The 15732-nt window shown below is 34.6% G+C and overlaps 1 protein-coding gene across 2 annotated transcripts in view; it reads left to right on the top strand.

Moving 5' to 3' along the window:
* The window catches only part of LUZP2 (leucine zipper protein 2), a 602481-nt gene that overhangs the window by 559285 nt on the left and 27464 nt on the right, over positions 1 to 15732 (top strand). For both annotated transcript variants that reach the window (XM_032166390.2, XM_032166391.2), the window contains one exon: positions 11849 to 11941. In XM_032166390.2, coding sequence (XP_032022281.2) covers positions 11849 to 11941 — 93 coding nt within the window. The remainder of the gene's footprint in view (positions 1 to 11848; positions 11942 to 15732) is intronic.

The following is a 15732-nucleotide window of genomic DNA, read 5'->3' as shown; positions in this document are numbered from 1 at the left end:
ATTTATCTATTGATTTATAAGTATTATTTACAAATTCTAAATACTAATCTTTTGATTTGCAAACAACTACTCACAATTTGTATGTGTGGTGTGTGTTTGTATATATGTGTGTTACTATATATATATATATTTTTTTTTTTTTTCTTTTTTGACATGGAATCTCACTCTGTCACCCAGGCTGGAGTGCAGTGGTGTGATCTCTGCTCACTGCAACCTCCACCTCCCAAGTTCAAGCGATTCTTTGGCCTCAGCCTCCTGAGTAGCTGGGACTACAGGCACGCACCACCACACCTGTCTAATTTTTGTGTTTTTAGTAGAAACGGGGTGTCACCATATTGGCCAGGCTGCTCTCGAACTCCTGACCTCCTGATCCGCCTGCCTCAGAATCCCAAAGTGCTGGGATTACAGGCGTGAGCCACCGTGCCCAGCCTACTGTATTTTTGATACCTTTTGATAAATAGGTTTCCGATATTTCTTCAGTAAATATTGCAAAATTATATTTTTCTTGAAATTTCTCAATTGCTTATGTGTTTTCCAATGGATTTAAAGTTTCTGTGGTATTGTCTTTACGTCTTTTAAACTTCAGCTGCAAACATCTTATGCCAAATTTCTCATTCCAAATAGTTTATTTGTGCCTATCAATATTGCTTCAAAGATGTGTATTATATTGTTTTCAAATTGTTAATTTTTCTGTTTATACTTTTCATTATAATTTTGTTTTCTATTCCCACAATTTGTCTCCCTCTCTTTACTATTTGGCATTTTCTAATTTACTTGAGTTATTTTCCCAGCTTTTAAATTTCTTTTGCCTTTTGTTTTTCTTTGATATAAGCATTTAGAAATTATACATCTTCCTACAAAGGGTTACCTTAGCTACATTCCTAACATTTAACATATACCATTGTTATTAGAAATTCAGTTTACAAATTTTTTAAATCCCTTATTATTTCCTCTTGGATATATAAGTTATTTATAAGTACATTTTTAAATTTACAAATGTATGGTGGATTTTGTTAGGTTATATGACAAAGAACAACTAAAATTACCAATCAGCTGATTTTAAAGTCGAAATAATACCCTAGATTTTCTGAATGGACCCAAAGTAATGACAAGGGACCTTAAAATTGGACAGGGAGGGCCAAAGGAGGGCATCGTGACTATGGACAGCATAGAGAGTTACAATGATGATGGGTCTGCAAATAGAGGAAAGAGGCCATGAGCCAAAGGGTGTGACTAAGCTCTAACAGCTGGAAAGGCCGGGGAGTGTATTCCTCCCTAGTGCCTCCAGAAACACACATAGTTTCTGGGCCACCTTGATATTAGCCCATTGAGATCCATGTAAGATGTCCAACCAACAGAACTTTAGGATAATGAATTTGTGTTGTTTTAAACCACTCGTGTGTTTTCACAGTTGTGTTATAAGTTGTTGCAGTAGCAGTAGGAAACTAATAACGCTGGTATGACACCAAATTTAGCAACACCATGATTTTGGACAAGTGACTTAATCACTATGAGTTTCAATTTTTTTTCCTGCAAAAATGGGGATTCTAATACACCCTTATTTCTTCATGAAGAAGAAATGAAGAAATAATTTTATTTCTGGAAGATTTCATAGGGCTAAGGCTCTGTACAGAGTCTTTGTTGCTGAATTCTTGCTACTGGTTTTGCAGGGGGTAGAATTAGTAAAGTGTTTTTTGGTGTTATATTTGGACTGTAATCCAATAAACGATACTTGAGAGCGATGAGTGGTTGATATGATCTTAGCCACACAGCATCTTTGCATATCCTTGCATTCGCGGCTGTGTTCTGTGGTGTAAATGGGAGAGAGGTGACCCCCTCACCAGGTCCACTCCTTGGTCTTGGGGTTTGAGAAAGACACCTCTGGTCACTGGAAATGTACTTGCAATTTTTGTTATTGTTGTTGTTAGGTCTTTCAGGCTTTGGGGCTCCCTTGGGGATTGGACCTGAGCTGATGGCCACAGCCCGGGGATTCTAGAACCTGTTTGCAGCTCCCTTCTCTGGATCCTTGGGGTTGGGTTTTGGGTGCACTAGGGGATGCAAAGGGCTTTCAGCCTGCCGAAATGCACTCAGGTGGAGCAAAGGACCCAGGTTGTGCACTTGAGGCTACACTGTGTACATGCACCTGTGGGGTAGCCAGGCAGAGGCCCTAGGTGGTACTGGTAGGCAGGTAGGCCTGTAGGACTGATGGGCCCCAGTCCTGCAGGGAATCAGGCCATGTTTTATCCCTGGCAGTTAGCTGGGGCTAAAGCCTCTTAGAGGGAGGTAGGAGCTCTGGTGGGAGGGCACTTATGGCCCAGCTCTGCCAGAGCTGACCCATACTCAAAGTTCCCCAAATCCAAGTGTGCCGCAGCTCCATCTCTGTCTAATCCCTGGGGAGATCCCCCTGCCAGCTCACATGTCTATGGGGGTATGGAGACTCCTGCAACTAAGATCCTAGAGGTCCAAAGTGCGATGAGTAGTCCCCCAGTCCCTTCACTCATTATCTTTCCCAGGCACCATTCAGAGTTGGAACAGTTTATTTTTTTATTTTGTAATTTTAAAAATTTTTTATTGTAACAAATCTCTATTCCCTGAGAATAGAGAGGCAGTTAGAGCAAGGACAAATATTGTCCTTTAAAATTTTTTTTCAAACTCTATAGGTGATCATTTTTGAAAAATTGTTTTTAGATATCACTACAGATACTTTCTCTGATCACACATTTTCTCATTTTATATGCATGAATTAAAGTAAAAGAAGGCATGATTTTGGGAGGATCATGTGTGGACCACACTCACACCCCCTCTATATGACTTTATTTTTTCTATTAACAACCTATAAATATATAAAACCAACAGAAATTTCTAGAAGACCAAAATTAGTAAATCATAGAAGAGTAAAATATTTGTCAAACTTAATTCAATAAATGCACATGAGCATTTGCATTCTCCAAACAGAACTTGATTTTCATGCCCATTAAATGTGTGTTTTATTTTCTCAAAGCATTTACTTGCTTGGCCATAAAGCAAGCTTTAATAAAATTAAACTATATGTTAGCAAACTATACTGTATATGCATAGTTCTCTGTAGAGAGCCACTTTTCTTTCTTTCCGATTTTTTTTTTTTTTTTTGCCAATAGCACAGAATACCCCTGGGGAAGTCATTACATAAATCTGATTTCAAGAGGGAACTCAAGGTGAACAGTAACAAATTCTGTCAACCACTTTCACACAAGTAGAAAATCACAATACCTATTAAGGTGGAAGTCAAAGAACAAATAGAATGGAATCTGACAGCATAGGTTAAATAATTAGCTGTATAATCCAAATGCTATTTGATTCTCCCAATTCAGTGGACCTCTCAGTCTGTTTTTTCACCCAGAATATGGAGCTAATAATAGCTGTCTCATAGATTTCAGTTGCAATGTCCCAAGAGTTCTGTGATGTTTTAAGCATCTTCTTTTTGTCAGCCTTAATGCTCAATGTGATGAGTTGTAGAGATGAAAGGGGCATTGTCTTTGCCTTTAAAGAAGTTGATGATCTCATTTTTGTCAGGACTCTAGGAAATTAAATGAAGTCAGTTAAACAAAATGACTATTCCAATCATTTCATTCATCTGCATGATCCTTACTATAGCCCATGGTTTGATTCCTGGAGAGTCCACTGCATGTGTGGACTTTGGAAGAATTGTATCGCTACCAAAACTGGTCTTTGGTACCCGTCATTTCTCACTGTTTTAGCTCTTGATTGCCCTCATTCTGGCATCTAGTTGCTACAGGCTATGTGTCCTTCATTTGTGTCCTTTGTCTCTGGAACCACTGTCCCTCGTTACCTGTTGTCAGTTTTCTTAATACCATTGTTTGTATTTTGTTCATTTTGTTCATGGTTTCGGGTGGCACAGAACAGTAGTCTTTCCTTATCTGCAGGGGATATTTTCCAAGACCTTGACTGGATGCCTGAAACTGGATCGTACTGAATCCTCTATATGCTGTATTTTTTCTATACATACTTATGATAAAGTTTACCTTATAAATTAGGCACAGTAAGATATTAACAGCAATAATAATAAAATAGAACAATTAAAACATATAATAAAAGTTAAGTGAATGTAGTCTTTCTCTTTCCTTCTCTCTCTCTCTCTCTCAAAATATCTTAATATTTTCAAACCTTGGTTGACCTCAGGTAAATGAAATTGTAGAAAGTGAAACCATATATAAGGGGTATTACTGTAAATGTGATTATTTTTACTTCATCTTGGTCAGAAATAAAATCCATCTCATTCTGTTTTAAGACAGTTAAATAAAATGTTGCATTTAAAGTGCTTACAAATCAGCTGAAATATATGAATTGATTATATATGTATATAAAGGGATATGTATCTTATATATGTAATATGTATTATTTTATACACAGACACACAAAATTTATTATCACTTTGAAGACCCTTGTGGGTCCAGGATCAAAGGGATTTTTCTATGTTAGCCACTTTTACTCTCCTTGAGTATTCTTCAGTGCAGGGGTCCCCAGCTGTGGACCGGTACTGTTCCATGGCCTGTTAGGAAGCCGGCCACACAGCAAGAGGTGAGCAGCAGGTGAGCAAGCATTACCACCTGAGCTCTGTCTCCTGTCAGCTCAGCGGCAGCATTAGATTCTCACAGCAGGGGAACCCCTATTGTGAACTGCATGTGCAAGGGATCTGGGTTATGTGCTCTTTATGAAAATCTAATGTCTGATGATGTGAGGTGGAACAGTTTCATCCCGAAATCATTGTCTCCCCATTCATGGAAAAATTGTCTTCCACAAAACCAGTCCCTGGTGCCAAATAGTTGGGGACCACCTCTTCAGTATATTTGCACTGCTAAGGAAAAAACGTCATATATCAATTTTTTAAAAATTTCCTCATGTTATATATTAAAAATATGCACAGACTATAGAAAAAATCAAGTTAAATTAGAAAAAAGCCACTTATGTAATATGCATGCTATTTTTTTAATGGCACAAGAAAAAGACTAACGTATTTAATTTATTCTGGAATTCTTGATTTTACAATTATCCTCTTAGGGATTTTTATTCCATCCATTTACAAAACAGTTAATTTAATTGAAGTTTTCATAATGTTTAACAATGAATTTTGAGTACCATTTAAAAGATGTAGGCTTCAAACTTTTTATCAGAAAAGCTAAGAGAAAGTTTGGATATTCTAATGAGGGAATATTAAATTATTTTGCCTTGCATGGGAATATGAAATATAATCAAGAGCTAGGAAAATGAGTCTCTAGTACATTATAAATTACTGGAAGAAGTGGTTGTTTTTGTTTCCTATTGCTATTGTAACAAATACCACAAACTTGCTGACTTAAAACAACATAAATATTTTCTCTCACAAATCTAAAGGCTAGAAATCTGAAATCTGCCAGGACTGTACTTCCTCTAGGGGTTCTAGCGAAGAATCCATTCTATGCCTCTCACAGCTTCTGGTGGTTGTCTGGGGATACCTGGGCTTGTGGCTGTCTATATCTGCCCGCATTACCACCTTGCCTTCTATTCCATGTTTCTGTGTGAAATCTCCCTCTTTTTCTACCTTATAAGGACACTTGTGATAGCATTTAGGGCCAACATAATAATCCAGGATCCTATGGAGTGAAATCTGTTCTCCCAAAAGTAATATGTTGAAGCTATAACCACCATGGTATAGGGCCTTCGTGAAAGTAATTAATGTTAAATGAAGTCATAATGGTGGGAGCATGATCTGGTAGAATTAGTGTTCTTTTAAGAAACTAAACCAGAGAACTTGTTTCCTCTGTGCTGTGGGGATAGTTCTAAGATAGCCGTCTGCAAGCTCAGAGGAGAGTCTTCATAAGAAACTGATCCTGCTGGACCTCGATTTGGGATTTCTAGCTTTCAGAACTGGGAGAAAATAGATTTCTGTTGTTTTAAGCCACTCACTCTGATTTTTCTGTTGTAGACCAAGCTGACTAATACACAGGGTAATCTATTCATTTTAATAGCCTTAATATCATCAAATCCTTTGTCATATAAAGTAGAACATTGACATATCTTTTGGGGACCTCCACATTCTACCATTTAGCCCAGTACAGTGGTCAATCTCTTTTTAATCCACACCTCCCTAGAGTAACAATCAAGTAAATCATACATCTTCAAGCGATAGCTGTGTAACAGATGCCAGACTCTACTTCATATTCAATTTCCCCCTTCCTAAAAACAAACAAACAAATGACAACAACAACAAAAGCAAAAAGCACACTGCAATTTAGGTACTTTTTACATCATGTGACAGAGCTGCAAAAAACAGAGGCTCTGCAAGGATATATATATCCAGGATATATATTTGATTAAATTACTCCATCCTCCAGTAATTTATAATGTACTAGAGACTCATTCTCCTAGCTCTTGATTATATTTCATAATCCTTGATATATATATATATATCATATCTCTCAGACAATATATACATATATAATATATATCAGACTATATATAATATATATAGTGTGTATATATATATATCTGTCACATTATGTAAAAAGTACATAAATTGCAGTGTGCTTTTTGCTTTTGTTGTTGTTGTCATTTGTTCGTTTTTATAAAATGGGTCTCAGACTATATATTTATGTAGTCTATATATATCTGATATATATATATATAGTCTGAGGCTGTATATATACTATAGATATATACACACACATATATACACATATATATACATATATGTGTGTGTATGTGTGTGTGTGTGTGTGTGTGTGTGTGTATATATATATATATATATATATAGTCTGAGGCCCATTTTATTTAAATACAGATCCAGGGTTGAAATCCACATTCCTTTCACTCCAAAATACATCATCTTACCCTAAATTCAGTTATTTTTCTGGTGTTAACCAGTTTCAATAAGGCTTCTTTCCACAAGGAGCCATCTTACTGATGGCAAAGGCATGTATGAAGGATAACATTTATTATTTTTGAAAACAAGCAGTTCATTAATTAAATATTATGTGTTTGTATTTTAAAAATTAACTTGTATGCTTTGGTGCTCACAGTCGTGAAGAAATGTATATTTTCTTCCTATTATTAAAAGTAATTAATGTATGTACATGATTTAAAGCAAAATTAAGTGGGATAGCATTAGTATTGATAAAAAAACAGTAGTAATCCAGACAACCCAGTTCTGATAGATGAGCACAAGGGCAGCCTTTCATTAATTCATAGAATGGGACGTAAAGAATAACTGAAAAAAAAAAAGAAAGTTACACTGTCATTCTTTTCTCCTTGCTCTGTGTGAACTTAACAGTGAATGAAGCCCCTTTTATCTTCCATCTAAAATATCAAAGACCCACAAGAATAAATTATGGATATATGATAATTAACTTATTTTCAATCTATTCTTTGCCTCAGCCTTACTTTCAAAATCTGGGCACATTTTAATAAATGCACAATATTTGCATGAGAAAACATAATTAAATGAGCATGAAAAGGATCCATCTGCTACATAGTTTTATTTTTAGGAATTTACTGAATATCTATGCTAAAATCAAATTTCCATCATTGCTGAGCCTGTTATTACTCTTTTGAGCTTTCGTAACTGGTTGATGTTTTCCTTCTGGTAGTTTTTATGGTAAAACACTATCTCAGAACTTGTGTTGTCAGTTTCACTTTATTGATTTGATTCCCTGTATCATCCAGGCCTCTGTGGTTACATGCAAAAAATACTGATCTTTACCAATTTTAGTAAAGGAGATTTCTTGGTTGACCATTATAACTCATAGTATTAGCAAGAACATGGGAGAAACAAGCCTGGGCACAGGCAGAAATTAACTTTGCTTCATTAGATTGGGACACATGAATCACAAAAATGGTTTTATTGTAGAAACAACTTGTACAAGAGACCCTGCTGAAATTAACGTATCTAACCATTGGTAGCCTGTTTTGAATCTGGTCAGCTGAGTTCCAAGGCTTCTAATGACCTAACTTGGATTATGTATGTGCCCATATCTTGAATTGGTCAAGAAATTAAATGCACAAAACAATGCTTGGGATATACCATACCATGAAAGAAAAGTAATCCTCCAAAACAAAAGGGGGCAATGATTATTAGGAAAGTAGAAGGAAAGATGAGCAGCTACTGAGGAGCAAATGGGAGCTCTTTGAGATACAGATCTGTTTCAAATATTTGATTCAGTTTTAAACGTAATACTGTTGTAGAGTGGATGCATAATAAACATTTGTGTATTCATATTGGGAAATACAATTTAAATTGCTACATTTTAGAAAGATTTCTCCAGCAATAAACATGTCCACTACCCTTGCTTCAGTATTGGCCCTAATTTTACCTTCTCTTAATCCTAAAAAAATCATAAATAAATGGTGAGAAGGAAAAAGAAGGAAACAAAAAATTATGAATGAAAAATATGTACTAGCTTCCAAGATGAAACAATGAATAACACATGCTATCTTCCTTTAAGGAGCCCCAAGCCTATAATAGCCTGATGTTTGGATCAGTGATTAGAATGATATGAGTTATGCAGACTGGTACCAAGAAGGTTAATGTTCACCAAAATATTATCTATTAAACTCAAAATTGAAAATTTAAAAAATCATCAATTATAATATACATTTTTAAAAACTTTATAATTTTTTAGACCTGTAAAGTATAGATACAAACCATATATAGCATCATTTCATGTTATATGTAAAAGCAAAATAAAAATGGCATGGAGACAATAATTGTGACTGTGTAAGATATTCATTTATGTGGATATTAACAAAGACTGGGAGGGTAACAGAAATAAAAGTAGATTTGCTAGAATAATGGATGTGTTTTATTTTTTAATTTCCTTTAATGCCACTATATGTGAAAAGAAATTTACAAGGAAATTTTGGGACTATTTATTCTGTCATCTGATTGTTTGGAAACAAAATACATTGAAATTGTCCCTTGCCTGTTAGTGTGATTCAATCCATTCTTCATGATTTTGCAGCTGTGGTTCTGGCCGTGAGTGCCAGGGGAGACTTCCAGTATTACTGTTTATTTATTACTCTTGTTCTTTTTAACCTGTTTCCTCAAGGCATCTGCAAGTTGGTGGTTATGGGAAGACAGGTGGTGGATGTTCAGTAGATCTTAGCTAGAATAAATAGCTGTTTTGACTCTTGTTAAGAATGATATTGTTTTAACACTGATATCCAATAATACCTATTAGGAGTTGCAAGTGCTTTAAACTCTCAATTAGGAATACAAAATTGCCCTTCTTGCTAAAAACATACCTTTTCTTCAGTTTCTATATTTTAGAATTCTATATTACATAGAATTCTTCAAATGGCATGGATTCTAACCCTTGTTCAGAACATGCAATTACTATTCAATCTCTTCCATCACCAAGATTTGACGTCTCAGTTCAGCTGTTGTTGCCATATACCTGGTCATTTTAATTGCTTCTGTATTAATTTCCCACTCTCATTTTCTTCTGTTTCATTTTTGCCTAGGTACTGTTGCCATATCATGCTGACAGGGGCTCTAGCCATATCATACCTCTGATTTGAAATATCCAAGGGACCCCTGCCTTGGGTATTTTTTTTTAAGTTAGAGCCTATGCCGGGCAAGAGTGCAGTGACACAATCACGGCTCACTGCAGCCTAGAATTTCTGGACTCAAGCCATCTTCCAGCCTCAGCCCCCTCATTAGCTAGGATTATAGGTGTAAACTACCACATTAAAAAAAAAATCGTAGAGACAGGAGACTCATGATGTTGTCCAGGCTGGTCTTGCACTCCTGACCTCAAGAGATCCTCCTGCATCTGTCTCCCAACATGCTGGAAATATAGATCTGAGGCACTGCACCCAGCCCCCCTTTGGCTGCTAAATTAAGTATAACTTTTGTAGCTGAATTTTGGGATCTCCTCTCTACTTTTTAGTATTTTTAATCATGCTTATTGCTCCTTCTACCCTATAGACCAACAAGCCAACAACTGAGTCTCATTTTTCTATTTCTTTGCTTAAATGTTTTCCTTCATCTGAATGGCCTCCCTCATTCTTGCCATTATTTATTCAGTGACCTACTTCAAAAATAACTCTCTTCACTAGAACTTTTCTTATTACCCGAGATGGAATTGACCATCATTCTTTTAAAATATAGACAAGTCTGTTCTGCCTCTCTGTACTTAATGAGCTTTATATTAGAGTTACTTATGTGAATAACAATCAGATTACGTGAACTCTATGAAGACCCAAATGCTACCTTTGTCATCTTTGTATTTACCAAGGGAATCTGCAACAGAACACTGGCTTTTTCATTGGCTTGATTTAAAGGGCAACTCCAAAGCTTGTTGAATGAATTTAATAGGATTAGAAAGAAGAACTTTTGTTTTCTAGTTTAATTTTTTTTAATCCTAATGAAGTTAGAGGGGAGGTCAGATGTAGGATTCCTAAACAAAGGAAAAACAGGAAAGAAAAAGGGAGTATTGGAGGTGGAAAACACTAAATGCCTTCTGGATTTCACCCAATGAAGTTAAACTTCTTTAGGTATAAATAAAGAAGAATGTATTTACTTTTTATTTTTTTATTTATTTATTTATTTATTTATTTATTTATTTATTTATTTATTGTTATACCCAGAGTCCAGCATTTGGGTGACTTTATATAGGATCAACTTTAGTGAACTTAATTACTTTATTTTCTATTGTTTTCTAATATTCTAGTTGCTTTATTCATGTTCTTTTTTACATTTAATAGTCTATCAGCTTTATTAACTGTTCTTGGATTTTAGTTTTATAAAGATATTGTTTTTGTAAAAATGTTCTGCTAAAGAATGTACTTGACTGTGAAAAGTCAGGAGAGTGCTGTGTAGAAAGTAGTGCAGGTAAAACAACCTGGGTGAGATTTGAGTACTCTCTCCAGACCGTGTCCTAGTTTTCCTCAACCCCTAATGGTTAGAAACCTCATTTCTTCCTCTCCTGTGATGCGGTGTGATGAAAATCTCAGACTCAGGCAAATTAGCATTTACTAGTTTATTTTGTGTGCCCTAAAACAGTACCCTCATGGACTGAGGAGCTGAGTGTAACACCAATATTCAAATCAGCTATCCCCAAGAAGGATAATCTTAAACCTACTTATAGTGGTACTTATATACAACAATTAGGGCATACCCTTTTCTTACCAGAAGTAGGAAACAGCTTTTTCTTTTCTCTTTTCTTTTCTCTTTTCTTTTCTTTTTTCTCTTCTTTTCTTTTTCTTTTCTTTCTTTTCTTTTCTTTTCTTTCTTTTCTTTTCTCATTTTCTTCTCTTCTTTTCAATTGTGTTTCTAGAGAGATGAATTCTAGAATAATATTTAGGGTTTCTGGAAATATAAAGCAGAGTTTGATTAGTTAGTAAAGCATTGGAGTTAATATAACCCACTATGTAAATTATGAAGTGTTACGAATTGTATTCTTTCTATCGAGAAAATCAGGTTATTTTCTTATTCACATATTATTTCTCCATATACTGGGGGTTAAAATAAAAAGAAAGGACAGGATATATACTTTGTGAGGGACTAGAATCCTTAAAATAAAATCTTACCATGGAAGAAATAAATATTTTCAGTGAGAAAATAATCCCAATGGACATCACTAACGCAAAATTAAATATAATTTATTTATTTAATTTCGAAGTTAAAAATTTTTCAAGGTATATTTTATGGTATCTGATATATACAAATTTCCATTTTATTGTTTTATTTTGATTGCAATGTTGCTATAATATTATTTCATGTGTTACAATAACGATTCGGATCTATTTGTTCAAAGTATTTCTCTGGTATTTAATGATCTCTTTCTTTCTATCTCTCTTCGTCTTTTCTAAGCCTCAACAAAGTGCTTCTGGAAACAATGAGAGCTCTCAAGTTGAGTCAACAAAGGAAGGAAATCCAAGTACGACTGCCTGTGACTCTCAAGATGTAAGAAAAATTTAAGATGCTTTTTACAGTATTAGACATGAGAACAAAGTATAAGCATTTTAACAATTCTAATTGATGCCACCTTGAAACTTACTACTTATATGTAATATCTACTACCTAAGGATTGTACTTTTAAATATAAGAAGGTAAATGTTCTTTTGGTGTGAATCAGGTAGGTGTTCCATTAAGCATTGCAACCAGATTCTTAGGACAACTATGAATATGAGTTTTTAGAGAGGTAAGTGGATGATCACAGGCTAAGTAAGGTCGTCATTCCCATGGCTACATGATAGAAAGCTGTTAAAATGTAAAAAAAAAAAAAACAAAAACCAACAAAAAACCTTATAGGATGTATTTCTCCATGTAAAGCAAATACACTCAGCATACAGAGACATCATGGTAGAAGAAGGGAGATTCATTTCCTTCAAATGATAGGAAATATGGAATTTGTTCAATGAGTCTTTTCACTCATTAAAAGTGCAATGAAATTTTATTTTTTTGAACTTTGGCCAAATTAAGCTAATGGATCTATTACATTTAGATTTGAGAATAGCAAGTGACAACAATTGTGTTGAATAGATTCAAAATTAGGCTTTAATCCAACTCAAAAAGTATCTGATGAAACTATTTATGCTTGAAAGAAATCAGGCTGCAGCAAAAATATATATAATAATGATAAGGAGGAATAGACAAGTAAGTTAAACAAGCGATCTCTTTTTGCTCTTCTGGCTGCCAAAGTGGATTTAGAAAAATGAATTACTCAACAGTTTTGCCTTCAAGTCTTTGTTTATTTAAACTTGTATCAAAACTGTACAAGTTAGAACATAAAGTTAATAAGAAGTATAAATAAAATGCTTGAAATTTACTTCCAAAGCAGGAGAGAGTCAAAAAGGCTTTGGGCAGGAAGGAAGATTTTTACTGTAGTTAGAAGCATGGGTAGGTCTTTGACAGTGAGCAAATTTGCCAAGGCAGGAAAATATCACAGCAGTATGGCTAAAAAACGTAATACACAAAATGGTGGGATATGTGCCCACAACAATCATTGAAGACTAGAGTGTGAGGGGCCCTGGATTCCCAAGCTAAGAAATTTAATTTGAACAAGGGAGCTAGTTCAGGTTTTCAAATGTTTGTATTCAATCGAGTGATAAGACCATGGTGTTAATTTTAAGGATGGTGTTTTTATTTCTTGATATATATTTTTGAAACTACATGAAAACATGTTCTCATTGGAGGCAAAATAGAAAATTTATATGTGGTTTGCTAGGATTCCTCAAAGCAACATTCTGGTCTACTTTTCTTATTGAAGCCTGCTTCAAATCATAAATTGTTTTATTCATATGTTATTTGTTGCTCTCTTCTACTTTTGTTTTTCTCCTTTGTCAGTGATAACTCTTCTGTCCTTAGTAAGTTCCAGAAGCAGATACTATCTTGTTTTGGTCTCAATCTGGACCTGGGGGTCTTCAAAAAGCTGCCTCCACCAGCAGAAACATAAATGTTCTTCCACTAACCTGACTTCTGTCCTCTAGACTTTTGTTATTGGAGTCTCTACTCCTAAGAAGCTACACCTTTTAGTACATGGAGTGCTCGGTATTCAGAGCCTGCAGATTCAAGTATAGATAATAATGAAGAAAGTAATACAGTGAATGACATAAACCAGGTGTGAGTAATAGGAATTAGTGGGACATGCGTGAACATCAGTTTTCAAGTTCTAGATCAATACTTCTTAGCTCTGTCTCCAGAATAGTATCAACCGAAGAGTACTTACAAAATACTGATGCCCACAACCCATTGCAGAAAAATTACCTCAGCACCTCAGTGGGTAAGGTCTAGACATTAGTTATGTTAATTTTTTGATTCCTCCAGGTGATTCAAATATATAGGTCATTTTTCACTAATAATAGATTTCCCATTCATAAGAACCATCTGGGGAGCTTTTAGATAGTCAGATTCTGAGCAATTCATCTGGAAATTTTTAATAAATAAAACTAGAGAGACTTTGTTTTTTGCCTTGTCTAAATTTAGCCATAATATTCTAATTTGCATTAAATATTGTGAAATGTATTACTTCCATTTTAATGTAGCAATATAAAAATACCGACTCTACCAGCCTAGAGACTTAAGCTCCAATTTGGGTTGCTTTATTGAATGTCCAAACTGAATAAGAAGGCAGAACTTAATTTCATTTTTTAAAATCACAAAATAAAATTCTTTATCACATTTATACCTTTATATTTTGTCTATTTTGGGGTGTGTTTTAGAATCTTAACCTATGCCTTTATATGACTTTCCTTTAATCAGATATTGAATGAATGCTATTTAGTTTTATACAAGGACAAAAAGTAGGATATAATGTAGTTTTACTTTGTTTTTAATGTCCTTACTTAATAAAATTGAAAGTAACTTTATTCCTATTTCTTGTTTTAACTTGATTTTCAGTTGTAATGAATTCGGAAATCCAAAAACCACTGAATTAGCAAATTTAAAAATAATTAAAGTGAGATTAAATAGGAACCAGAATCTAGGCAATCACAGGAACAATTGGGAACAAGCAATGAAAAGGCTATTTCAAAGAGAGAGCCACAGGATTCTGTGATCAAATGAAGATGTGGGTATAAAGATGAAGTGTAACATGAGCCCCAAATAGATGTTTTATTGGCTAAAATAATTACATCATCATTATCAAGAAAGAAAACTAGAGTAGGAGATATTTTTGGTTAACTTTTTTCTATTTACTTCTGAACAGAAGAGATTGGTACTCTGTTAATAATTAGAATGGGTGAAAGGTACAATGAAGCTAATTATTTTTGAAATATATAATTTTAAAAAGAGCTTTATTGAGATATAACTTGCATACCATAAAAATTCACCCATATAAGTGTATGTTTCACTCATTCATCACGTTTGCTGAGTCCAGGACTGTTATCCAGTTCCAGAACATTTTCATCTCCCTAATATGATCCCACATGCATTTTTTTTTTCTTTTTTAATACAGTGAGTCCCTGTCCCCACACTAAGCATCAGGCAACCACAAACATGCTTTCTTTTTGTATTCGTTTGTACCTTTTTATTGCTGAAAAACATTTTATTGTATGGTGTACCACACTTCTTTATCCATTTACCAGTTGATGTCTTTTGGATTATTTTTAATTTGTAGCTATTATGAAAAAATGATGCTATGAACATTTGCATAAACCACTTTGTATGGCTATGTTTTAATCTCTGTTGAGTAGACACCTAGATGTAGAATTGCTGGGTTTGATGATAAGTTTATGCTTATATTGAAAAATTGGTACGTTCTTTCCCCCTTTGAACAAGCACAAGTGGTGCTTCTCTATTCTCTCATCTTCACCATTAAAACCTCATGGTTCTCAGAAAGGTAAAATTCTCAGTAGTGAGGGCTTACCTTACCTTAAACTAAGCCTCTAGGAGTTTTTATGTTTCATGGTAGTCCATACTCGGCCTCCAGAAATTTATTAAAGATATTACATAAATGTTCTCATCAACTACTGGCTCCAGCAGCTTTCACTTAGGTGGCTTGTCTGTGTACTCTGTATTCATGGTCTCACTAGTTTTGGGGGTGGTAGTTTTTTTGTAACATTAATTGTTTGATACATCTAAGAAAAATTATTATCAGTCTGTTCAGCCTTTTGCTTGTTGTGAAGGTGGAAGTGGATGCTTCCAAGACCTTTACGTGTCAGAGCAGAACCTGAAGTCCTAATCTGTGTCTTCTGAAACACACAAGCTTTTATTTTCAGTAAAGTTCAACTCATCATTTTATTCTTCATGCTTTT

Source organism: Hylobates moloch, unplaced genomic scaffold (assembly GCF_009828535.3).
Source record: "Hylobates moloch isolate HMO894 unplaced genomic scaffold, HMol_V3 SCAFFOLD_11, whole genome shotgun sequence".
NCBI lineage: Eukaryota > Metazoa > Chordata > Mammalia > Primates > Hylobatidae > Hylobates > Hylobates moloch.
This window is presented reverse-complemented; position numbering and strand designations above follow the sequence as displayed.